Raw genomic sequence first — 27850 nt, 5'->3', positions numbered from 1 at the left:
TCTCTCGCTCCCCCCCTCTCTCGCTCCCCCCCTCTCTCGCTCCCCCCTCTCTCGCTCCCCCCCTCTCTCGCTCCCCCCCTCTCTCGCTCCCCCCCCTCTCTCGCTCCCCCCCTCTCTCGCTCCCCCCCTCTCTCGCTCCCCCCCTCTCTCTCTCCCCCCCTCTCTCTCTCCCCCCCTCTCTCTCTCCCCCCTCTCTCTCTCCCCCCTCTCTCTCTCTCTCTCTCTCTCTCTCTCTCTCTCTCTCTCTCTCTCTCTCTCCCCCCACTATATCTGGCTTGTGCCTGACGTAGGCACCCCACCGATCTCTGCGAACACCGAAAATCGCCACACTGCAGCCTGCCCTAGTCTACGTGTACTGAGCTGCCGGAAGCTCTCGAGGATTTCAGGAGAACTTAGAAATAAAACAGTTTCTGCGTCAATTACTTGTTTATTTTGCCACTACGTGTTTCGATGGTTCACACCATCATCTTCAGGTGGAGAATTGTTTATTTAGACAGCTGTTGTTGGTGAAGAGTACAGACGTCTTTTTACAGGAACAGACCAAGGGCAGTATATGTTATGTTGCGTGTTTTGAGGTACGGTAGAGGTGTAAAAGTTCTGCATATTGCTGCCTGATGTACGTCTTCTCCACTGCACGTAATGGACATGATGGCATCACTATCCAGATGGTAAAACTTATTATTGATCAACTACTGCCCTCTGTAACAGACATTTTCAACGATTCATTAATCACAAGTGTTTTCCCTGAGGCCTGGAAACTGGGACAAATTAAGCCACTGCCTAAAAAGGACATCGCCACAGCACACTCTACCACCCATCTGCCTTCTTCCTGCACTATCAAAAAGACCTTAGAATATACAGGGTGTTACAAAAAGGTACGGCCAAACCTTCAGGAAACATTCCTCACGTACAAATAAAGAAAAGATGTTATGTGGACGTCTGTCCGGAAACGCTTAATTTCCATGTTAGAGCTCATTTTAGTTCGTCAGTATGTACTGTACTTCCTCGATTCTCCGCCAGTTGGCCCAATGGAAGGAAGGTGATGTTGACTTCGGTGCTTGTGTTGACATGCGACTCACTACTCTACAATACTAGCATCAAGCACATCAGTACGTAGCATCAACAGGTTAGTGTTCATCACGAACGTGGTTTTGCAGTCAGTGCAATGTTTACATATGCGGAGTTGGCAGATGCTCATGTGGTGTATGGTTTATCACGGGGCAATATCCGTGGCGCGGTACGTTTGTATCGAGACAGATTTCCAGAACGAAGGTTTCCCGACAGGAAGACGTTGGAAGCAATTGATCGGCGTCTTAGGGAGCACGGAACATTCCAGCCTACGACAAGCGACTGAGGAAGACCTAGAAGGACGAGGACACTTGCAATGGACGAGGCAATTCTTCGTGCAGTTGACGATAACCCTAATGTCAGCGTCAGAGAAGTTGCTGCTGTACAAGGTAACGTTGACCACGTCACTGTATGGAGAGTGCTACGGGAGAACCAGTTGTTTCCGTACCATGTACAGCGTGTGCAGGCACTATCAGCAGCTGAATGGCCTCCACGGGTACACTTCTGCGAATGGTTCATCCAACAATGTGTCAATCCTCATTTCAGTGCAAATGTTCTCTTTACGGATGAGGCTTCATTCCAACGTGATCAGATTGTAAATTTTCGCAATCAACATGTGTGGGCTGACGAGAATGCGCACGCAATTGTGCAATCACGTCATCAACACAGATTTTCTGTGAACGTTTGGGCAGGCATTGTTGGTGAAGTCTTGATTGGGCCCCATGTTCTTCCACCTACGCTCAATGGAGCACTTTATCATGATTTCATACGGGATACTCTACTTGTGTCGTACTTGTAAAGGCACATGTTGTAGGAGCACATCATGTGGTTCATGCACGATGAAGCTCCTGCACATTTCAGTGGAAGTGTTCGTACGCTTCTCAACAGCAGATTCGGTGACCGATGGATTGGTAGAGGCGGACCAATTCCATGGCCTCCACGCTCTCCTGACCTCAACCCTCTTGACTTTCATTTATGGGGGCATTTGAAAGCTCTTGTCTACGCAACCCCGCTGCCAAATGTAGAGACTCTTCGTGCTCGTATTGTGGACGGCTGTGATACAATACGCCATTCTCCAGGGCTGCATCAGCGCATCAGGGATTCGGTGCGACGGAGGGTGGATGCATGTGTCCTCGCTAACGGAGGACATTTTGAACATTTCCTGTAACAAAGTGTTTGAAGTCACGCTGGTACGTTCTGTTGCTGTGTGTTTCCATTCCATGATTAATGTGATTTGAAGAGAAGTAATAAAATGAGCTCTAACATGGAAAGTAATCGTTTCCGGACACATGTCCACATAACATATTTTCTCTCTTTGTGTGTGAGGAATGTTTCCTGAAAGTTTGGACGTACCTTTTTGTAACACCCTGTATAGTCCATGACCAGCTCACCAACTACCTAACTACTAACTACCTACTAGATGAATACCAATCAGGTTTCCGTAAACATGGAAGCACAACATCCGCACTGATAAAGGTGCAAATGACCTGAAACTTGCTGTGGACAGACAAAAAGCGACTATCATTTGCTTCTTAGATTTCAGCAAAGCATTTGATACTGTCGACTGTCGACTGTCGACATCTTACTAGCCAAACTTAGCCGTCTAAATTTCTCACCAAGTGCAGTGCAATGGTTTCGCTCATACATGACGTCTCGTCAGCAACGCGTCCTATCCGGGAATATTAATTGAGTGCCCCTATTTTAATCCGTTACGCGCCCGTCTACAGCTGTCGCCTGATATATCGTCAATTTTAGCAAATGACACGCGCTCGGCCGATCGCGTTCTAGAGTTCATTAGTGCCAGTGAAATGACGTCAGTCATTTGAAGCTTTTTTTGGGACAACCAACCCCTTTCTGTAGTGGATTTTTAAGCCCTCCTTCTGCTTTTAGTTTCTCCAATTTTATGACTTTCGTTCCCATTACTGCTGGTTTCCGTTTTCGGTTTTTTACTGTTTCCTAAGTCACAGACCGGGTGCTAATGACCGTAGCAGTTTTGCGCCCTAAAACCAAAACAAAAAAAACAAAAAATATCCGGGAATATAAAATCACAGTGGCGGCAGGTAGTGTCAGGCGTTCCTCAAGGCTCAGTACTAGGTCCCATACTCTTCTCTCTGTATGTCAATGATGTGTCATCGGTTCTGACCTATTGCAAATATCATATATGTATGCTGCTGACCTTGACCTTCAGTTGTATCTAAGTGCGAAACCAAGCAATCTTAAGAAAGCTATTGAAAATTTCAATACTGATCTCGATGCACTATCAAAATTGGCACAGGACATAGGACTAAAACTAAACCCATCTAAAACCCAAGCGGTACTTGTTGGTCACTCTAAGCTCATTAGCCCAAAACATCGGGAATCCGTACCATCTCTTATCCTAAATGGAACAAATATTAACTTCTCTCCGTCAGCAAAGAGTTTGGGAGTAATAATAGATGAAAATCTAAATTGAACAGAGCAAGTAACTGCGGTGTGCAAAAAAGCATCATGCCCTACAAAAATATTAAAAATTCTTCCCTTTCGATCAGAAAAAAAATTAGTACAAACGCTTATACTCCCAATCATTGACTACAGCGATATTATCCTACAAGGCATCTCTCGGGAAAAATCGCGACTTCTGGAACTGGTCATGAATGCCTGCGTCCGATATACCCGTGACGTTCGACTTTTTGATCACATTTCACCAGCATATGCAAAATTGTCCTGGCTGCGTGCAGACAAACGCAGAGATTTCCATACACTCTGTCTCATCTACTGCCTTATAAATGTACACTGTCCCTCATCTCTCTCCTCGTCCTTAACGGAACAACATGACAGAAACACACGTTTCCCCTCTGTTTCACTGCATCGCTCAGTCACCTTCTGCAAGTCCTTTACAATAGCGGGAACCCGACTCTGGAATAACCTCCCTCGTTATGTTATAGAACTTAAAAACATGTCTGGCTTCAAAAACGGTTAATGACGTATCTACTTAAGCAACAGTAATGCCTTCCTCTGTACACGAATGCACTTCACCGCCGGCCGTGGTGGCCGTGCGGTTCTAGGCGCTCCAGTCCGGAGCCGCGCTGCTGCAACGGTCGCAGGTTCGAGTCCTGCCTCGGGCATGGGTTAGTTAGGTTTAAGTAGTTCTAAGTTCTAGGGGACTGATGACCACAGCAGTTGAGTCCCATAGTGCTCAGAGCCATTTGAACCATTTGAACCATGCACTTCACCTCATTACTTCCCTCTTTCCCCCTCCTTAAATCTGCCTTCCCCAAAACTCGCTATACTAGTAAACATCTTCTTTACACACCAAGATATTAATGTACATCTGCACAAATCTTCATTACTAATGCCAATTTTTTTCATGTGTACCATTATTATTTGATTTTTTTTAGTTACTATTATTGCTTTTATCATAATTTTTATGTGTAGCACCTGTTGTAAAAATACTGCCAGCACTTACTTTATTAGGTCTTAGTCATTATTCTTTATGCATGTTGTTACTGGAGTAATCTACTTTTCTTATTTAAACTATTGTCATGATGTAACTCTGATGTGTGAAATGCTGCATGTGTGGAACACTGGTCCGATGTAAGAGAGGGCATGATGGCCCTAATCTGACCAGGTGAAATAAATAAATAAATAATGTTATGTGTACACGGTAAACATAATGCATAGTGGAGAGGACATATTGCAGGCAGCGGTATGCAGAATTTCAACGGCTCTACCGTACCTCAAAACACGCAACATCACCTGAATTGCCCTTGATCTATGTGAGATGATGTCTGTACTCTTCACCGACAGTAGATATATAAGTAAACAGTACTTCACGAGAAGATGATGGTGTGGACTGTAGTGGCAAAATAAAAAAAGTGCCTGACCCAGGAGCTGTTTTACTTGTATTTATTAACAGTCGCAGCCCTGTTAATGCCGTCTCTTACGTGGGCTGATCGATTTCTGTGGTTTCAGTCGCTGTCCTCATTTCGGAGTACAGCTGTGTTGTCCAAGAGAAATACTTCAAAACGTGTGCGAGTGAATTTCCGGTCTTCCGAATAGCCCCGTGTTTGGGAAGCACGCCCGCCTTGCCTCCGCGAACGCCGCCCCGATACGCAATGTAATCGCACCGCAGTCGGTGGAGCACTGTTTACCCATTCCTGAGCAGAGAGACACGTGCGTCGCATCAGCGTATGCTTCCCAGTGTCCACAGGGACAGAAATGCCCCTCCTGTGTTTGGCGCTACCATATATCCTTCGGCTTGCCAGCTATTTGAGGTCAGCAGGGCGGTTTTGTGGCACCTGAAGCTCGCATTTTTTTGTTCGTTGTTACAGTAGTATATGAAAGTAAATTGAGTCGTGGCTTCTTGTGGGAGGTAAAGTCTGTGAAAATACTTCTTACCTTTGTTACAGTGCCGTGTCCCGCCCGTGGTGGTGTTTCACAGTACATCACCAGTTTCACGTATTTAAACTGTGACTCGACGTCTTGTGTGGCAGAGCCGATGCCGTTACCACACGTACCACACATGAGCGATGTCTCTAAGGTGTGGAAACATACGTTGCTCAAAACTACTAGTGGAGAATTTTTTTCCCGAATTGTCGACGTCTGTTTAGGACTTTTATTTCCCGAGTACGGGTTGTTCAGCATATACTTGTTCTGCTCCCTAAAATTCAAGTCTCCGAATTCGTAAACAGTATTCGCACCCACACAAAACTCGTGCTGGATGCGGAGAATGATACTACCTGCTCGTCGTCCCGGTCCGCCGAAAAACCAACGGCTGTTCTCATTAGTTCGGAATCTACATCTACATCAATGCTCCGCAAGCCACCTGACGGTGTGTGGCGGAGGGTACCTTGAGTACTTCTATCGGTTCTCCCTTCTATTCCAGTCTCGTATTGTTCGTGGAAAGGAGGATTGTCGGTATGCTTCTGTGTGGGCTCTAATCTCTCTGATTTTACCCTCATGGTCTCTTCGCGAGATATACGTAGGAGGGAGCAATATACTACTTGACTTCTCGGTGAAGGTATGTTCTCGAAACTTCAACAAAAGCCCGTACCGAGTTACTGAGCATCTCTCCTGCAGAGTCTTCCACTGGAGTTTATGTATCATCTCCGTAACACTTTCGCGATTACTAAATGATCCTGTAACGAAGCGCGCTGCTCTCCGTTGGATCTTCTCTATATCTTCTATCAACCCTATCTGGTACGGATCCCACACTGCTGAGCAGTATTCAAGCAGTGGGCGAACAAATGTACTGTAACCAACTTCCTTTGTTTTCGGATTGCATTTCCTTAGGATTCTCCCAATGAATCTCAGTCTGGCATCTGCTTTACCAACGATCAACATTATATGATCATTCCATTTTAAATCACTCCTAATGCGTACTCCCAGATAATTTATGGAATTAACTGCTTCCAGTTGCTGACCTGCTGTATTGTAGCTAAATGATAAAGGATCTATCTTTCTGTGTATTCGCAGCATATTACACTTGCCTACATTGAGATTCAATTGCCATTCCCTGCACCATGCGTCAATTCGCTGCAGATCCTCCTGCATTTCAGTACAATTTTCCATTGTTACAACCTCTCGATATACCACAGCATCAACAGCAAAAAGCCTCAGTGAACTTCCGATATCATTTATGTATATTGTGAATAGCAATGGTCCTACGACACTCCCCTGCGGCACACCTGAAATCACTCTCACTTCGGAAGACTTCTCTCCATTGAGAATGACATGCTGCGTTCTGTTATCTAGGAACTCCTCAATCCAATCACACAATTGGTCTGATAGTCCATATGCTCTTACTTTGTTCATTAAACGACTGTGGGGAACTGTATCGAACGCCTTGCGGAAGTCAAGAAACACGGCATCTACCTGTGAACCCGTGTCTATGGCCCTCTGAGTCTCGTGGACGAATAGCGCGAGCTGGGTTTCACATGACCGTCTTTTTCGAAACCCATGCTGATTCCTACAGAGTAGATTTCTAGTCTCCAGAAAAGTCATTATACTCGAACACAATACGTGTTCCAAAATTCTACAACTGATCGACGTTAGAGATATAGGTCTATAGTTCTGCACATCTGTTCGACGTCCCTTCTTGAAAACGGGGATGACCCGTGCCCTAGTGTTCACTAGGTAATTGCTAATAGAGAGTTGCAGGTTTTTAAAGCAGTGTTCGATGGTTACTATGGCACTGATATCTCTCCTCTTTTTTCTGGTACATAATTTACTATATGACACTGAGATGGCGAATTTAATGTATGTACTGGTTGGTTCAGCTGCCTGTATCGCTCTCGTTTTATGCAACCCGCAATGTTATAGCCGTCTTCATAAAGCAAACGCGTAATTTTCGTATTTGCTCACTCACTATATGTAAACCATTAGTCCTGCACTAAAAATGAGCGGGACGTTTTTGTAGGAAAATTAACGCAGTTAAATTTTGTACTGGGATATAGTTTCGCTGGAGGCCACACTTTTCGTCTTATTCAAGAAAAACACATAAGTTACCTTCAAACGCACCCTCATTCCACACTCATCGCTCACCAGTTAGGATTTCTAGTATCTTGTTCGTGGCATTCTCTGTACAAAAATTCGCAACTGCGCCACCTGTTCCCTATATTCAACTTTTTTGGTCACTGTTGATTGCGCAGTTACGCCACCAGCATAGTCTACTACTACGTTAACATTATTAGTTTAAACATGCCTATAAGGGCAATGAACGAAAAACGACTTTTGTAAACGTCACGCTAAAAATAATTAAGTTGACATTTCGATCCATATGTAACCCTAACAAGCCCAGTAGTTTCGTAGTCAGAAGGCATGAAGAATACAAGGATGCAAATGTTTATTTTATGCCGTTAAAATTCACTTAATTGTTAAGGAAAAATTTACACAAACATCAGTTTTAAAATGTGTATGTGCTGGACTAAGCTGGTGGCGTAATAACACTAGTCAGCGAAGACCGAGAAAAAGATAAAGTGTAAGTTATAATTTGTGCAGTCGCAAATATCTGCACAGCAGTAGGAGGGAGTGCCATTAACGACATGCTAGAAATCCTGACCGGGGGGGGGGGACCTGTATGTGGAAATGGGGCTACATTTCCAGGTCACTTCGGTACTTGTTTTTTGAAAATTCGAGAACTGCGGCCTGTAGCGAAAACGTATACCACTATAAAATTTAACTACATTAAATTTTCCAAGAAAAAGGTGCTAATCATTTTTTTCTGTAGGACTAAGAGCTTGCACGTAGCGAATGAGGAAATACGAAAATCTTGCGCGTCATTTATCAAGGCCAGCTAGAACATTGCGCCTTGCATAAAACGGCAGAGGTAGGGGCAACTGAATCACACTCTATTAATTTCATACAATTGATGAATATTTTTGTTGCTAATACGCCATCGCCAGGGCTTATATTCTTTCCTGTTTTAGTCCAACAAGTCTCGGAGATACTGCTACAATTCTGTTTCCAGTAACTATTTTCTTTTTTTGGGGGGGGGGGGACGATACATCTACTTCGGTTTATCAGCTTCGCTTGGCCAGGAAATGATGATGTGTTTCATCGCGGCCAAATAAAGGTGATAACCTGAAGCAGACGTAACGCCCCGGGAACGTTAATTTAGCCATCGAAAATGGAGTCATACCGGTAGCTCCGAAACGCGATGGACTAAAACAGGAGAATAGAATACTGTTGACGGCGCATTACTAACAAAAATATTCATAACTCCGAGACTAAGGTCGCGGATAATCTTTGACAAAATGTCTGCTAATATCTTACAAGTGACCCTTTGCGTTGTTTCAGTTCTTCGGGTTTAGTTTAAACGGCATCATGTAGATGCCAGATAAGTTTGCAACCGTAGTATAACCGTGATTCACCTCGCTGGATGGGTTTGTGCACGGAGCCCTGGCACGTTTTCTCACGCTAGTACAAGCGGGTGCTGTAATTGTGGCTCATGTTACACTGATGAAACAAGCGAGCGCTAATGAAGTTCACAAATTATCTGCTTTCCATTTCGATGTTTTTCGTGTATAATTAATGGCGCCTGCGGCAGTATTACAAAGATTACGACCGGCCGTGTAATAAGGACCGGCGTGGGACGTAGGCAGGCCCGTGCTGTGCTGTCTTGCATACGTTCCACAAGTGCCGCCCCTGTAGAAGAAGGTACACTGTTACGTTGCCATTGTGAACTCCAAGGTTTCATCCTTGTGAATGTATCAAAAAGAATGAATAATTTGTATTCTCTCTGGCTAAGTCAGTTCTTTCGTTACATTTCGGGTGACGCCCCGTTGTTTGGGAAGCAGAGATGGAGAAGATAATATCCTGTATTTTGGTTATTAGCATCACCTTCATTTGGCCACGATGCAACTCAACCGCGGATAATTACGGTATTGCAGTGCCTGTGACATTCCGAATTACGATGCAATGTTCATTCGGACATACATAAGTGAAAAGGGCACGGGGCAAGCGACTTTCAAGAAAAAGTCTCCCTTGTACGGGAATATACATAATGGATATAAGAGTACAGGATGTAGACACATGGTTGACGACATACGGAAGTTTGGATCTGTTCGTGAGTCATCCTCACAATAGGCTGGAAATCAGAGTTCAAGTCCCGGTCCGGCAAAAATTTTCATCGCAGTCTTTCCATTATACAGCTGATGGTTGCCCATATTCGCAACTGCGAATACATTCCATTATAACTCCGCTGTCGTATTATTCAGCTATTAGATGGCATAAACGTGCACCTCCCGTTAATAACGCAGATGTAACCGCTACTCACGCGCGTCTGCGTGGTGCGTAATGTAGGGCACAGTGGCACGATCGTACATTTGCAGTACTTGATAAGTTGTAGACCCCAGAGAGGTTACACGGTCCTGGCTATTTCTCGGCTGTAGAACACTGAAAGGGATGTCTGAGAAGGAAGCCAGATTTTAAGCCTGCTGAGCTCACCAAATGTACTTGGCGTCAAATATAAACATGTAGCAGGAGCAGAACCCACACCATCGAAAATAATTGTTTTTATTGAGGCCGCTTACTTGCACGCAGCATTTATACAGCCTAGTCACAGGCAGATAGGCAAAAACTATGGCGAAAATATTTGACAACACAGATTAGCAGGAATTTACAATAATCCACTTGGAAACTCTTCGTGTGACATAAGGCGGAAGCAGAAAATAGGTCTTGCCTTGCACACACTCTGTTGGAGAGTTAATTTCTAATAAAAAGGAAATACAACTACTATGACAATTTAGAGTTTCAAGTTAACAGTACGAAGATTGTTACCGTGTATTAGTAGGCATTTTCAACTTTGAGTTGGTGGTTTCACTGATTTTAGGTGGGCATTGGAATGAAAACTGCAAGATGCATAGTTACCAGATGATTGCATCTCTGGTGTCGGATCCTGATAAGCAATGATCAACACATCACTCAAAACTGTTAAAGTTACTGCAGTATGTACAACAAACTGAAGAGTATTTGAAACATGCGTTTTTTCGTACCTTTCCTCGCATGAGTCCCCTTCGTATTCCACTACACCAGTAAGTGAATCCATTACTGAACGTAAATAAGTGTAACGCATTGTGCATAAATAGGAAAAAGAGATCTACTACTGTAAGATTACACGATTGGCGACAAATCGTGGGAATCGCCATAAAACACCAAGAAGTACCCATTCGGAGCGACAGAAACTGAAACGACCTCGTAAAGCAAATAGTAGGAAAAGTAGGTGCCAGACCGAGTTTCACAGGGAGAATTTTAAGGAAATATAGAGAAGATCAATGAAGAGCGGCCCGTTTCGCACGGGATTGTTTAGCCTGCGCGAGAGCTTTACGGACGTACTTAAGAAAAGAAAAAAAAGAAAGAAACAGGCAGCAGACGCTACAAGAGGCGTTGTGCATCAAGGAGAGGTTTATTATTGAAATACAGGGACAATACGTCCCTAGAAGTCTGGAAACATATTACGAGGTGCATTCAAGTTCTAAGGCCTCAGATTTTTTTTCTCCGGACTGGAAAGAGACAGAAACTTGCGCATTGTTTTAAAATGAGGCCGCGTTCGTTGTCAAAACGTCCCAGAGATGGCAGCACCGTACGGCAGATGGAATTTTACCGCCAGCGGCGAGAATGAGAACTGTTTTAAATACTTAAAATGGCGACGTTTTCCTTACTTGAACAGCGTGCAATCATTCGTTTTCTGAATTTGCGTGGTGTGAAACCAATTGAAATTCATCGACAGTTGAAGGAGACATGTTGTGATGGAGTTATGGATGTGTCTAAAGTGCGTTCGTGGGTGCGACAGTTTAATGAAGGCAGAACATCGTGTGACAACAACCCGAAACAACCTCGGGCTCGCACGAGCCGGTCTGACGACATGATCGAGAAAGTGCAGAGAATTGTTTTGGGGGATCGCCGAATGACTGTTGAACAGATAGCCTCCAGAGTTGGCATTTCTGTGCACACAATCCTGCATGACGACCTGAAAATGCGAAAAGTGTCATCCAGGTGGGTGCCACGAATGCTGATGGACGACCACATGGCTGCCCGTGTGGCATGTTGCCAAGCAATGTTGATGCGCAACGACAGCATGAATGGGACTTTCTTTTCGACGGTTGCGACAATGGATGAGATGTGGATGCCATTTTTCAATCCAGAAACAAAGCGCCAGTCAGCTCAATGGAAGCACACAGATTCACCGCCACCAAAAAAATTTCGGGCAACCGCCAGTGCTGAAAAAATGATGGTGTCCATGTTCTGGGACAGCGAGGGCGTAATCCTTACCCATTGCGTTCCGAAGGGCACTACGGTAACAGGTGCATCCTACGAAAATGTTTTGAAGAACAAATTCCTTCCTGCACTGCAACAAAAACGTCCGGGAAGGGCTGCGCATGTGCTGTTTCACCAAGACAATGCACCCGCACATCGAGCTAACGTTACGCAACAGTTTCTTGGTGATAACAACTTTGAAGTGATTCCTCATGCTCCCTACTCACCTGACCTGACTCCTAGTGACTTTTGGCTTTTTCCAACAATGAAAGACACTCTCCGTGGCCGCACATTCACCAGCCGTGCTGCTATTGCGTCAGCGATTTTCCAGTGGTCAAAACAGACTCCTAAAGAAGCCTTCTCCGCTGCCATGGAATCATGGCGTTAGCGTTGTGAAAAATGTGTACGTCTGCAGGGCGATTACGTATAAAATGTATGATCATACACAGAGTTGTGTTGTTATAAACTGCCTTTCCGAGCACTGCCCGCCTACAAGTGACCTGTTGTGCCACTACGAAAACGGTTGGCCAGTCTTCGCGTGTTGGCTCAAAGAACCTCCTGCACTGGGCCCTGGCCCTGTCGTTTTGCTGACTCAGTTGTTCTTGCAGGCACGCACCTCCCACACGAACTACAGAATAATTTATACCTGTTAAGTTTCCTGGTAATGTCGATTATGCACAAGGTCTGTGCCTGACATTATCTTTGTCTTCTCCACTGCGTTTGAACTGAACGGCCTACGTCTCATGTCTAAAGCGGCCATTTACTAAACTGTCCCTGCACACAACGAAGAGCCATGAAGTGGCCAAATGTGCATCGTGCTGTTCCCCGTTATGTCCTTCGCTCACGGCATTAACTGGTTTATATATATATATATATATATATATATATATATATATATATATATATATATATATATATATATATATATATATATATATAAATGCATAACAATGCAGTTGTGCTGTGACGAATCAAAATATTCGAGTGAGCTGCAACTATACAATTGTTAGTCTCAGAATCAAAGTGGACACAACTGCCCTCATTTCCTATTCTTCATTAATTTCACACGGTCTTAAGTCTTTATTACAGAGTTTGCCGAAAACCCAGCTTCACCAATGTACTTTCGCAAATCAACGTAATACGGTTTTCTTCTTCTAAATAGTTCAGATCTAGCTTTAACTCTAAATGTATCTTGAATCCATTCTAAATTGCCGATATTACACTCTTAAGACAAAAAGAACGACGCACCACGAAGGAATTATCCGAATGGGACGGAAAGAGGTTGATGTGATTTACGTGTACAGACAAACAAATAATGAACAGCGAAAACGTGTCTAGAGACGCCCCAGACAAGATTGGTATACCAACCTGACTGTAGCCCGCCATACTGCCCCGATAAAATAGAGTGATAATATGGGGTGGCATTAGAACCACTTTGGTTGTCATCCGCTGTACTCTTACATCGCGGCGGTACGTCCACGATATTCAACGCCCCGTTTTGTTGCACTTCATGGGGGCAAGCCATCCTGGGCTTACATTTCAGCAAGATAATGCCCAGCTGCACGCGGCGAGAGTTTCTACTGCATGGTTTCGTACTTGCCAAACCCTACCTTGGCCAGCAAGGACGCTGAATCGCTTTTCAATTCAGAACGTTTGGAGCATTCAGTTTTTTTTTTTCTGAACTTGTAATTATTTATTTGTGTGCATGTGGACGTCACATCTACTGATTTCCATACCATTCAGATAATTCCTTCGGGTACATTGTGTGTGTGTGTGTGTGTGTGTGTGTGGTTTTTTATAAGTTTATCTGTTGGACAGTATTTTTTCGAACCGTATAAGATGTTATATGTTATCTTGAAAAACAGTTTTTATATCGTAAGACGAATGAACTTCATTGGAGATCGCGGATTGTTGCAACAAGGGAAATCAGTCATCGAAACCGTCTTAATTAGTTTTTCTTTTCTATTGTAACTTATTCTGAAAACCCATATATTCTTGACCAATTTTAAAATCGACATTTTCCGTTATTACAGGGACAAATGTAACCCATTTAACTTTTTAAGGATATCAAATAGAATTAATATTCGTTTAGCTTTATTACTGACATACTTGTGTACACTTTCCTCGAACAGGAGGTAACCATCTTGTTGTAATTGAAACGTACGAGACAATTATTGTTACAAGAGAGCCGTCCTATATAGCCTTCCATACCTATGTATAGTTTTGAAACCTTGGTTTCACTGGCCTTTTTTTAATATAGTGTACTGTATTCTCAGCACGTTCCAATACTAGATGTAGTGGAGGACCCGAATACTTAGACGCGAGCGCTTCTCTGTAAATGATGCAATGCGTCAGTCTGGAGCTGTTATCCGAAAAAGGTCGTGCAATCCTCCGTAACAGCTGCATATTGAATGACCGCCATCAATAAAAACGCCAGCGCACTTTTGTCACTCTAAATTATTCTCTAAAGTAAATTTGTTAATCTCAAACAAGTGTCAGGTCCCTGAACCTGCAGTGACACTTTCGAATGAAGAAAAAAACAAAGCGCATTCTTGTTATTGTCCGTCGCCTAATCGAGCCGCAAAGCAAATTCACTTACTTTTCTTTTCATGTTTTAGTTAGTTATGTATTGGGGTTCGCCGCCATGCAAGTAATTCCATGACTGATGGTATTATCGGAGAGAGACACAGTTGAGTGTTTCCCGCCGACCCACCGATCATAATATTCAGTATATACATAGCAGTCCTTAGTATTACTTGCTATTAACATATAATTAGTTGAAAAGTACCGTTCTGTTGTTTTTAACACATGCAACTTGCTACTCAATAACTTGCAATGTTTATCAACACAGTTTGAATGGTTTGCTTCCAAGGGGATGTGCTGTGGTCTCTCTTCAAAAATGTCATTTGTTGGTGTAATACCAAAGTCCAAATATCTGTCGCCATGTTTACGATAACTTACCATTTTCAAATCACTGCCACTCGGTGATGGTGCGTCCCCTGCAGTTCTTTCTTGCTAATTATAGTTCAGTAGAAACGTGTCCATTTTTAGAGTGATTTAAACATAAACTTTTTTTAAAAACGTAACTTGTTCAGTTACTATTAAACTGCTGAACAGTGAAAGTGATAACATGGAGGGGAACTGCAGCTCTTTCGCCAGTGGTGTTGATATTAGCAAATGACGATTATCGTTAAACCAGAGACAAAATTCAAGACTTGCATCAAGTGAAAATTTTGGATACGATGTATGTGAAATAGGTACTAATTTTCCGCATGTAATTTTCGGTAGATCGTGTTTGTGTGACACTGATGCGTTTAGAAAATCACCGCGTGCTGGTAGTAGGGTCACTGTTTCAACAATGTGTTGCTGATCCTACACAAGTTGTTGGACTACATGTTCAGAAGGAAAATGGGAACTTGGAAGAAATTTGTGTCACTCAGTGTGCTGAAAACCCTGTTAAATACTCTATGATAAGGAGTTCTACATGTATGAAAGTGCTGACGGTATTCTTCGACAGCAGTGGGAGCTGTACCATCTCAGAAGCCTTGAACGTACGCCACATCTGCACGGTCTTCATCGTGTAGATGTGTGGCATTTTAGCCAGCGCGTGGGCAAACACAGTTACCGATGCTTCTATCCGATACACTCTGTCCCTCGCACTACTCCACTCATATCACACCATGGGTCCACTCGTATCACACCATGGGCAAGTGTGTGTTCAGTGGGTTAGGTTAATGGCAGAAAGACAATTCGAGCTAGAGTAAAATGTCAAGGAGGTTGGGTGGCTAAGACAAGTATGTGCGCGTCATTAGCCCCTCAAAAAATGTGTTCTCCCTCGGAAACCATTTGGAGTAGGCTATTATGCACCTGTAAAAATTTTTCTTCAAATGAGGGTTCCTGTCGTATTCCTGAATCTTGACCATTCCTCCTGAGACACACTGTGTAATTCTGATTCTAAATTCTAATAATATTAACACCTCATGTTTGTCTCAGACTGTACAAGAACGTGGAAACTTTAAGAATCCAATATTTTACATATAACTTCTTTATTTATGATATTTATTAGCCCATTTCCGAGTTACCTAAATTTCTCTTACTGCAGACAATACTTTGAAAAATTTGCGTCATGAACGTAGTTTTATTGTCTTGAGAACCCTACAGCTAACAATGCTTTAAGAAATGTAAAATAGAAAGAAACGACAAAATTAGAAACTAAATTGATAATTTTACACGTAGACTTTTTCGTAGGCTGTTTTTCCGTTTACAACAGAGATAAAACCACAACGTAAGCAGCCGTTATGTTTTAAGTTTTTTGTTAACGACTCGTTACGGAGGCTTTTGTTCCATCATTAGGTGGCAATTCCAGTGTTAGCTCAGATGCACTGCTCTTGGAAAGCCGACGATATAAATATACCTACAATGTTTTAATTTTTTCGCTTTGATTACGGGGTGTTATTGGTAGACTAGTAAGCCTACTGAAATCATAGTGATAAATTTGAAACATTTCAGCTATTTCGGCATCATTGATTTCTCAGGAGCAGTGAACCTGAGGTGCACACAGCAACTGTCACCTCACAATGGAACAAAGCCTCCAAAACTGGTCGTAAATAACAGATTTAAAACTTGAAATTTAGCGAGTGCTTACGTTGTTTTTTATTTATATTTCACACGTTATAACACAGGATGAACTATCATATTAGAAGGAAACAAAAGAAGCAGCAGCTGACCTGCAGATTACTGCTTGTTATGTGTGTGTGTCCTGATTGATACTTCTGGGCTGCTCAAACACCATCCAGGACTCTCTCCTAGTGCAGCAGTGGCTGAATTTGTTGTTGGTGCAAACAGTGCCTAGTGCCATTGCTAGAGTTCCAAGTGATTTCTATTGCAAACTGTAATTACATAAATACTAGCCTATTCCCTGTGGCTTTGCCTGCATACACAAATGACACATACAAAGGTTGTCCAGAAAGTAAAGTTCCGATTGGTCTGGACACCACAATGAAAACCCGTTGAAGCTTTCCACAGATGTGTTGGGTAGTGTCTCTAGTATAACCGTCGATCGCATCAAGACGCTCTTTTCAGTTGTGAGTGCACTCTGAGCGAGTAAAGGCGCCTAGAACAACAATGTCTCCATCTAAGTAGGGGGGCACGCTGACATGCTACGCCTTAATAAATGCAGCCCATCTAACACAACTGCCACGCACTTCCTCCTTCATGGCAATTCTCAGCCGCACTCTGCAGGGGCAGTGAAGACGCTCCTGCAGCCTTTTTGATGGGAAGTGTTCGATCACTCACAACACGGACCTAATTGGCTCATCCTGAGTATCATCTCTGTTCGCATGAAATGCTGGATATGAAGACAACACTGCTACGTGCTATAGACCAGCGTAGAGAATTATCGGAAAACACAGGCGGCTGCCTTCTATGACGATAGTGTTGGAAATTTGGTATAATGCTCCGACAAATGTCTATAAGTCAGAGTGGCGACTATGTTGAGAAGTATCTGGAAAGTGTAGCTAACTCTTGCAAATAAAATGTTTATGATTTTCACTATGGTTTCCATTTAGCGACCAATCAGAACTTACTTTCTGGGCAACCCTCGTATATTACAGATATCTCCTCCTAACTCTTCTGTTGGTCCATTTCGACCTGCCCTTCCTCTCTGTTCATATATGCCCATTTCCTTCTGCCCACTCTCTCCCTATTCATTTTGTCGTCCTCTAACCATCTCAGCCTTCCACCAGCCATGCCCAGTTGCATGTGTGGCCCCTGCAAACCATGTTGATAAAGCAAGCTGATACTACTCCAGCTACATACCTGTTGTGCAGGCAGCCTACATGTCAGGGGCTTGAAAACTGTTTTTTGCGCCTGACGTGTAAGCTGTCATGCAAAGCAGGTCAATAAAACAGGCTGATTCCATTCCAACACGCCATATGTGTCCTGCAGGACAGCCTATGCATCAGGGGCTTGAAAACCATTTCTTGTCCCTGATATATCGACTGCCCTAAAAAGCAGATCGATAAGGCAGGCCAATACTTTTCCAACACAAAAGTCTATCATGCAAGGCAGCCTGTACAGCATGAGCTGAAAAAACATGTGTTTTGATCTTATCTCTGCCCCTATTGGGATAGGGCTTTTTTTCATGAAGTCTGCTGTTTGTGTACCAAAGTTGACTGGAGCCGACCCAGGGGTTTGGGAGCATTTCCTGTGCGTACATACATACATACATACTGCTTGCCTTTTTCCTGTGGCTTTGCCCACATATATGTTCGATACATATATTGCAAAATCTTATATGCACCCCCCCCCCACTCTGCCCATATCTCCTTTCCCTCTCTCTTACCATCTCCTCTTTCCCTCATCTCTCTATCAGTACCACTCTCCCTCTTGTGTCCATCTCTTCCTTGACCCCATCTCCTGCTCATCCCTTTCTCTGACCCAGCCTCTCCATTTCCCATCTCTGACCCCCTCTTTCTCGCCCCCCCCCCTCCCTGTCCTACCCTCCCCATCTGCCGATCTACACCTACCCCCTCCCTCCCCCCTCCATCTCCACTCCCTCACCAGTCTCCCTGCCCCTTTCTCCAACCATGCTCATCTGCAAAGCTGGACAATGAAGCAGGCCGATACTACGGACACAACACACATGTAGTGTCAGAAAGATCCCAGACCTAAATATGTACACAGAATCTGCCTAATATATAGAGTGAACATTAGTAAAATCGACAAACTGTAGGGACTGGTTGTTGACTGGAAATACAGGAAAAAATGTTCTGTGAACATGTGTCTGGAAATGCATTGTTGCCAAGGTAGACGACGCTGACGAATGGAAGTTCCTGTGACCACGCACCGTGCGTCCCGTATGTGTTGCAAGCTGTATGATTGACCCAGCGTACTGTACGCAGCAGAATGATCCGGATTCACGTCGGGAACAAGCCCAGATCGTGTTTTTGTACGTCTAAGCAGGTGAAAACTGTCTAGGGACAGCACATCCTGTAGACCCTTGTCCTCCAGATCTGGTGTACGCGCAGTCCGCCGCCTTCCTGCACGTTCGCGTGTTGAAAGGACCCATATCACACAAACGCCTAAAAGGGCTTGAAATGTTGTATGATTTGGTACTTGTTTTTGTATGGCCGTGCTGCCTCTAGACCTTTTCCGTCAGCTACGCAACTTGTAGCTGTTGACACCGCAACCGGGCCGCGACAATGGTCAAGACGATGTGGACGACGCGGGCGAAAGTGACACTCTGGTGTGGTACCTTACTGCAAATTAGACTTCACTTATTTAATATACATTGTGTGTGCTGCGCTCGGAGCTTGTTTTGCGAATTTCTCAGACACCTACAGATGTATTCCCTTTGCAATTCACAGGAAATAGCATGTGTATTCACTTGTCACTAACGAGTGTGTAATAATTTTAATACTCTGTTGGTTTATGTAAAGTTGAAATGCTACGTCCACGTAAACCGCTAGTCGGCTACAGGCACAGCCTTCCTCTGTCCTAACTATATTGGCGAGAAATAATGCAACACCTGGCACGAGAGAACTTCATGGACGAGACAGAAAATGTTCTTGTGTGCGTGACTGAAAACACAACTTTCTGCCCACTCGAAAATAAGTAGATAGCGAGACTGTCGAAATATTACCGGCTTTTACGGAAGAACACAAATCTACAAGAAGGAACATAGCATTGAATAGCTCGTCCGCTAGCAATGACCTTACAGCAGTGGTGCACTAAGGAATCGTTTAATCTGATGGACAGCGTTCCAGTTGTCATTTGCTACCTGGTTTGATGCATTCTGTGGAGCTTGCATAAATCAAAGCTGTTGTTTTGACGTCGGCTAGTTTCCGTTGATGCTATAATTTTCGTTTTTATTTCGTTCAAGCACTTCTTCTCAGAGAATGCGTAACGCTTTAAATAATTCATCCCGGCGTAAGGGCGCCTGTAAGCGGGAGCCGTTTGGTATTTTCAGGTTCAGAGCATATGGCCCCAGCGGGTCAAGGGGGCTCTCTCCCTCTCACGGGGAACACGTGTAGTGTCTCCGCCCGTAGAGAGGGCGCCATGAATAATTGATCGCGGCCCGCCGAGAGTTCGGAAGGAAGACTCGTGGCGGCCGAGACCAGCGGCGGCACAGCCTCTGCAAACTGCGAGTGTAAACAGCGTGAGCTGCAGCGGCGCGTGGCGGTTCACATTCGCTTCCCTTGCGAAGTACCAGGTTCCGCGTGGTTGTTGAACCCACGTGTCAGACTGACTATGTGAACCGATCAAGAGCGACGGCTTGAGACGCCAGCTCCACAGCCGGACTAATCAGCGGGCAGCCGAACACTGGACTGAGAACAGCTGCCATACGGGGTGGTCAGAAACATTCTGAAAAGCTTGCGACAGGATAGGTTGTACTGACAAATAACTGCTAAAAAATCGATATGTTACGCTGTTTCAGAGCTAATTAGCGTCGGAGTTAACCAATCATGCCGCTGCGGCCGCAAATTCAAACGGCTCGACAGAGACGGTGTCGCCAAACGTGTTCTTTGTTTGGATCGAACCCGTGCGCTATCATCTACGCTATGAGAACAACTGACGCTAATTGTACCTGGCAGCATTCCTGGATTCGCGCGAGCGGCGACCTGCTCGGCTAACTTCGATGTTAATTAACTCGGATATGGCGCAACATGTCGATTTTTTTTTAACAATTACTTTTCAGCACAGTCTACCCTGCAACACCCTTACATGCGTTTCAGACTATTCCTGACAGCACTGTATAAGGAGAACGACATACAACATGTACTTTTATCGTGATACCGGCGTCAAAAAAGTGCAGACATCTCGTCGCCAAACAAAGCAATCAAATCGACACTTCCCTTACTGTTGAAAATAAAATACTAATTCACAGTTGCGTTTGAAAAATCCTGTCTTGGTAATAGAGATGAATTGGTCTTGCTTACCAGTTGTTGTTACGATATTTCAAACAGTCTTTCCTAACAATTGTTCCTAAAAAAAACCTGCTGTATCACTATTGGATTTAAATCAAAGTAATTTTCGGCTTCGCGTCACAGCTCCATTATTGAAAATTTTATAAGAAGAAGAAATGTCTATTCTGCTCACTGATAGCAGCCTACATCTGTACTCCGAAAGCCACCTGCCTATACACAATGGTCCATTGATAGTGACCGGGCCAAATATCTCACGAAATAAGCCTACTTCGGCAGTCTTCAGTTATTTTACTGCGTAAATACCAGAAGTAGTCCATAGTTTCAGTGTTTGATTTCCTAGTTTAATTCCTTCATGGCAGGCCTTGATTTAATTCGACTACATTCCATGATCATTGTTTTATTTTTGTTGACGTTCCTCTTATAACCTCTTTTCCTATCAAGTACTACTTTCCTTCCAAGTTATTTATCATCTCTGATAGAATTATTATGCCACAAAAGTTTTTCTTTCTTATCTCTGCAATTGAATTCCCTTTCCAAATTTTTCCTTGGTTTCCGATATCTCTTGCTCTGTGTGGGGGGGGGGGGGTTAGTGTTTAACGTCCCGTCGACAACGAGGTCATTAGAGACGGAGCGCAAGCTCGGGTTAAGGAAGGATTGGGAAGGAAATCGGCCGTGCCCTTTCAAAGGAACCATCCCGGCATTTGCCTGAAACGATTTTAGGGAAATCACGGAAAACCTAAATCAGGATGGCCGGAGACGGGATTGAACCGTCGTCCCCCCGAATGCGAGTCCAGTGTGCTAACCACTGCGCCACCTCGCTCGGTCTCTTGCTCTATGTCCAGATAGAATAACAGGCGTGGAGGGTAAGCTAGAACCCTATTTCATTCCCTGCTCACGTACTACTTCTCATTCATGTCGTCTGACTCTTATAATTGCAGCCTGGTTTCTGTGTGAGTTATAGATAACCTTTTGCTCCCTGTGTTAAATTCTTCTAAATTTTACAGTTAAGAAATTAATGCAGGGAGCGAACAGTTATCTACAAGACAATTTTTTTTTTTCTTCAGCTTCATTGTTTGTGGTAACTACCTCATTGAGATGGTAATTATCTTTTCCACAGATACAAAATAAAACTATTATAGGTATGCGAATATGGTTGATGTACGTGCTTAATACTTGTCCTGAAGGTACAAATCTTGTCGATCCATAAAATTGCGGGAATTCAGCCGTAACTGAACTTTGTCTTCTGCTAATATTTGGGCTGTAAATCGTTCACCAATCTTCAGAGCTAGCCATAAAGACGCACAATGCGAAGTCGCAATTTCTTCTCATTCCTGGTTGTGATGGAGTTAAAACACTGCGAGTTCTGCAGACTGGGTACGGCTTAGGACCTCCAGTTTTGTCTTTTTCCGACAGCTTGTGGTGATACAGAGGACGGGGTCCGTCTGTGGGTTTTGCGAGGAGTCACTGACTCGCTCAAGGCGAGTGCGTGATGGCTCTTTTCGAAAGGGTATGGCTTATTTCCTGGTCTTTCTGTGATCTAGTCATTGACGGGACAATAATGCTGTTTCTTGTACTTGGTGTTAAAAATACTGTAATGTCCGGTCACACGAATGTAACCCTCTGTCGAAACTCTGAATAATCGCCTCCTGCAGTGCTAACAGTTGCGATAGTCAGTCAGGTTGTGGAAGTCACCGACAGGGGTGCTGGATCATGCCGACTCTAGTGCCATGGTCAACTGCCCTAGGTTTCCCGGCTGAGAATCTATGGCGCGAACAGCCCGATCCAGGTGGTGCCACAGATTCTCATATGGGTTTAAATCTGGGGAGTTTAGTGGCTAGGGGAGTATGGTAAACTCATCTTGGTGCTCTTCAAACTACGCGGAAAAACAAATTGCATGTAGGGGTGGACACAGTCCCCAAGGATAGATGCACAGTTGCCTTCCAGAATGACAAGATCACTTAGGGAATGCCCTCCTCCCCGGACCCTCCCGAAGATTGCTATGTAGCTGTTTTTACGCATGGGTCGGAACGGGGATTCCGTTGGTTGCTCACTTGTTTCTCCGGATCGTGTCCTCAAAGTCCGACTGCCTCAGACTTTTACTGTCTTTGATGCAGAATTGTCTGCGATCTTGCGGGCACTGGAGCAGATGGGACATTATTCCTGTCCTAAATTTCTTGTCTGTTCCGATTCACTAAGTGGCCTTGCTACTTTTGTATCCAGCAGATAAAATAGTCCAGAACATCCAGGATGCCCTCCTCCACCTACAGCGATTGGTGAAGGTGGTGGCTTTCTGCTGGGTTCCGGCGCACGTCGGCATTGCTGGGAATGAAAGGGCTGATCTCGCAGCCGAGGAGGCGTGTCTCGATCCACAAGTATCTCAGTGTGCTATACCCCTGCACGCACTCACCTCGCTGTTGAGCTCACGAGTCGTGCGTCGGTGGGAGGATGAGTGGCTGGAAGTGACTGACAATAAGCTCCGTATAGTCAAGCCCACAACGCGTGTGTGGTGTACTTCCTTTCAGCCCCGTCGACGGGACGAGGTTCTCCTCACTCTGCTTCGGATAGGCCACAACCCTATGACGCATGGCTTCCTGCTCCGGCGGGAGGACCCTCCAATGTGTGGTGCTTGTGGCGTCCAGGTCACTGTGCGCCACATTTTATTGGATTGCGTTTTATTTTCTGACCAGCGGGTCGCGGCTGACTTGCCAGCGGACCTGCCATCTCTTTTAGGCAACACTCGGACGAATGTGGTTAGAGTTTTAAAGTCCTGTGCCATGTCAAATGTTTTTACAAAGATTTTAGGGAGAGGATCTTAATTTGCTCACTGTGTGACATGCTCGCCCATATTTTATGTAATTGGCCAGCCAGTGACAATTTACTGAGGCATCCTCGTTGCTACGTTTTCCCTTTCCTTAGGTTCAACTTTCTTATGTCGCATTTTCCTTCTTTTCCTGCTTTCCTTGCGGGTGTGTTTCAGTTTTATTAGGTGTGTCCACATTCGTTCCCTTTAATGTGTGTCAGGGCGCTGATGACCTCGACATTGAGCGCCCATAAGCCCCAAAACACACACACACACACACACACACACACACACACACACACACACACACACACACACACACACACTCCCGACGATTGTTTCAGGTGTCTGCTTTCCGACGTTTCATGCTAGTGCACGCCAACGGCCGCGTGACCGATGTTGAATAAAACGTGACTCGTCTGAAAAGTCCAACTATCGCCACTCTTTGAACGTCCAGTTGCTGCTTTGACGTGTAAATTCCAACCATCGTCGGCGGTGAACAGCAGTCAGCATGGGTGCGTGAACCAGGCGCCTGCTGCGAAGGCCCAAAGCAGCAACCACCGCTGAACGGTTGTTGGGGAAAACAATATTGGTAGTCCCTTGGTTCAACTGGTCTGTCAGCTGCTCAACAGTAGCACATCTATTCGTGCGTACGCATTTCTGCAGCCGCTGTCCACCCCTGTCACCGAGGGCTCGTGGTGCAGTACAGTTGCGTCAGCGCCGTTTCTGGTTAGCGTCATTTTCTCATGCGCTGTATACGTTAACCACGGCGGCACGTGAACAGTTTACAAACTTAGCCACTTTGGAAATGCTTCCACTCGTAGCCCGAAGGCCAGTGATAATGTCCTTTTTAACGTCAGATAAATCGCTCCGTTGCCGCATTACGACAGCGATTGCACTGTTTCGTCCCCCCTCCCCCCCCCCCCTCCCTGCACGCTTGATACACTACTGACCATTAAAATTGCTACACCAAGAAGAAATGCAGATGATCAACGGGTACTCATTGGACAAATATATTATACTAAAACTGAGATGTGATTACATTTTCACCCAATTTGGATGCATAGATCCTGAGAAAGCAGTACCCAGAACAACCACCTCTGGCCGTAATAACGGCCTTGATACGCCTCGGCATTAAGTCAGAGGTTGGATGGCGTGTACAGGTACAGCTGCCCATGCAGCTTCAACACGATACCACAGTTCATCGAGAGTAGTGACTGACGTATTGTGACGAGCCAGTCGCTCGGCCACCTTTGACCGGACGTTTTCAATTGGTGAGAGATCTGGAGAATGTGCTGGCCAGGGCAGCAGTCGAACATTTTCTGTATCCAGAAAGGCCCGTACAAGACCTCCAACATGCGGTAGTGCATTATCCTGCTGAAATGTAGGGTTTCGCAGGGATCGAATGGAGGGTAGAGCCACGGGTCGTAACACATCTAAAATGTTACGTCCACTGTTCAAAGTGCCGTCAATGCGAACTAGAGGTGGCCGAGACGTGTAACCAATGGCACCCTATACCATCACGCCGGGTGATACGCCTGTATGGCGATGACGAATACACGCTTCCATTGTGCGTTCACCGCGATGTCGCCAAACACGGATGCGACCATCATGATTCTGTAAACAGAACCTGGATTCATCCGAAAAAATGACGTTTTGCCATTCGTGCACCCAGGTTCGTCGTTGAGTACACCATCGCAGGCGATCCTGTCTGATGCAGCGTCAAGCAGGCGATCCTGTCTGATGCAGCGTCAAGGGTAACCGCAGCCGTGGTCTCAGAGCTGATAGTCCATGCTGCTGCAAACGTAGTCGAAGTGTTCGTGCAGATGGTTGTTGTCTTGCAAACGTCTCCATCTGTTGACTCAGGGATCGAGACGTGGCTGCACGATCCGTTACAGCCATGCGGATAAGATGCCTGTCATCTCGACTGCTAGTGATACGTTGGGATCCAGCACGGCGTTCCGTATTGCCCTCCTGAACCCGCCGATTCCATATTCTGCTAACAGTCATTGGATGTCGACCAGCGCGAGCAGCAATGTCGCGATACGATAAACCGCAATCGCGATAGGCTACAATCCGACCTTTATCAAAGTCGGAAACGTGATGGTACGCGTTTCTCCTCCTTAGACGAGGCATCACGACATCGTTTCACCAGGCAACGCCGGTCAGCTGCTGTTTGTGTATGAGAAATCGGTTGCAAACTTTCCTCATGTCAGCACGTTGTAGGTGTCGCCATCGGCGCCAACCTTGTGTGAATGCTCTGAAAAGCCAATCATTTTTAATGGCCAGTAGTGTATATCCTCCACTGCTAGTGCCGCCATCTTCCGTCTGTAACTGGATATTGCACGCTGAAGTCGAACATAGGCGGCGGTCACATTTTGAATAGATCGTGTGTATGTCTTTAATTTAGTTATCCCTTGCCTTTTGCATACATTGCGAGATATTTTCGTGTCAGTGGGAGGTTATTGAACCTTCCACGAAATTTTTACATGGAATAAAATTGGTACTGTAATACAGTGTAAGTAGGGCCTGTTTAAGGCTCAAGCGACACAAGCGGATGCTTGGGGCGCCAGCTGATAGGGCGCCAGAAACACCTAAGTGCAAAATTTGCATACATGGTACACGCATAATTAGTAGACAAAACTGACACAGGTGAAAGTTTGCGATAATATTATACTGCTCCACCCTGCTGCTGGCTTGCCTGAAATTATCTATCGAACTATGCAAACGGGTTTAGGGAGCCACTCAACGTTGAAACACAACCCTGTTCGACGTCTGTCATGAACAACTATATTCTGAGACGATTAAAGGAAATCGCAGGTTGCACTGTTTACATTGTAATTCATAAGTGTTTATCCCAATTAATAGATGATTACCAGTCAACAACATCACTCAGGCGAGCGTACGCGTAACCGACACGACGCGGGTGATTGTTGATGATGCGGAAGCCGAATGATCGCACGAAAGTTCTTACACTCGTCACGCATACACAAATATTTGGTACCAGTCCTCCTTGACACTAGTAATGATATAAAACTGTTCGTAAAGTTAATTTTTCAGTTCTTAGCTCTCACCTGTACCATCGTGCGCGTAACCGTCACGGCGCGGCTGATTGTTGATAATGCGGAAACGTGATGGTCGAACGCACGTTCTCACGCTCGCTACAAGACACTGTCACTTGACTGCACTCTTTTATGGTAACTAATTTCTACTGGTTTACATCAGTTCATTCTGGGAGACCGAACACGGCGCGGATGTTTGATACAGAACGGTACGACACGCAACGAGAGGATACACAAATACGTTATCAGCAGCACTGCTCATTTTTAAATTACTTCTTGGCGCACTTTCCTCAGTATCATTTACTTATTTTATCACTTTACTGTAATAGCACTTGTAGCAACACTTCAACTTCCATGCTAACAATGCCTCTCACATGCAGAGCTACACCCTACACAACATAACAGTTCCGTGTCCCGCGCTCGACTCTCTACAGACGCGACTGCCCGCAAAGATACTCCACAACTAAGCCAGCGATATGACAATACGCTTACAAACCGGGCTCAAATATGTAAAAATTTATTAACCAGTCGTGCCTGTTGAAACGTGTGTTTCACGTGTCGTCCTCACGTCTGGATGCAATACTGTGCTCGTCTCTGCAGTGGGTTACGAATTCTTTCAAACACCCCTGGACATTTCGTAAATTTCCTCGAGACTGTGCAATTCGCTATTCCAGTCTTCTAACCTTATAAATGTGAGCGCTGTACACTTCACTTTTGAGATGATCGCGCGCAAAAAAGTACGTGGGATCTAGGGGATGTGGCCTCGGAGTTTGGACCCATCTGTCTTGGAACATATTTGCACACAACATATCATCTTACAACACCAGAAAGATATGGCGGTGCTCCGCCGTGAATGCACCACATTTCGCAACCTTGCGTAAGGGCCGAGGTACGCTCGCATAGTATGCAGAAAAAGGATGGGACTATTGAGTGTTTGGCTTTGTTACAGGCGGTGATCAACAGCACCATCACGCCCAACATGACGTTCACCAAGACGTCGCAGAAGTTCGGGCAGTGGTCGGACGTGCGCGCCAACACTGTCTACGGCCTGGGCTTCTCGTCCGAGGCGGAGCTCAACAAGGTGAGCCGACAAGAGTAGAGGAGCCAAGATGAAACATTTGTTCTCGGTGTTTCTTTGTAATTTTGCCTTAGAAACGTAAATAAAAACAGAGTGCCAACCTGGGCTTAGGACTGCTTCTTAGCTGTGCTAACTCACATGGGTGGTGCTGCAACGGTGACACAGGTCGCCTTAAACGGCA

General features: G+C 44.9%; 1 protein-coding gene across 4 annotated transcripts in view; it reads left to right on the top strand.

Moving 5' to 3' along the window:
- Positions 1–27850, top strand: part of LOC126190869 (homer protein homolog 2) — an 864566-nt gene that overhangs the window by 738103 nt on the left and 98613 nt on the right. For all 4 annotated transcript variants that reach the window (XM_049931466.1, XM_049931464.1, XM_049931465.1 and 1 more), the window contains one exon: positions 27541–27672. In XM_049931466.1, coding sequence (XP_049787423.1) covers positions 27541–27672 — 132 coding nt within the window. The remainder of the gene's footprint in view (positions 1–27540; positions 27673–27850) is intronic.

Source organism: Schistocerca cancellata, chromosome 6 (genome assembly GCF_023864275.1).
Source record: "Schistocerca cancellata isolate TAMUIC-IGC-003103 chromosome 6, iqSchCanc2.1, whole genome shotgun sequence".
NCBI classification, from domain to species: domain Eukaryota; kingdom Metazoa; phylum Arthropoda; class Insecta; order Orthoptera; family Acrididae; genus Schistocerca; species Schistocerca cancellata.
This window is presented reverse-complemented; position numbering and strand designations above follow the sequence as displayed.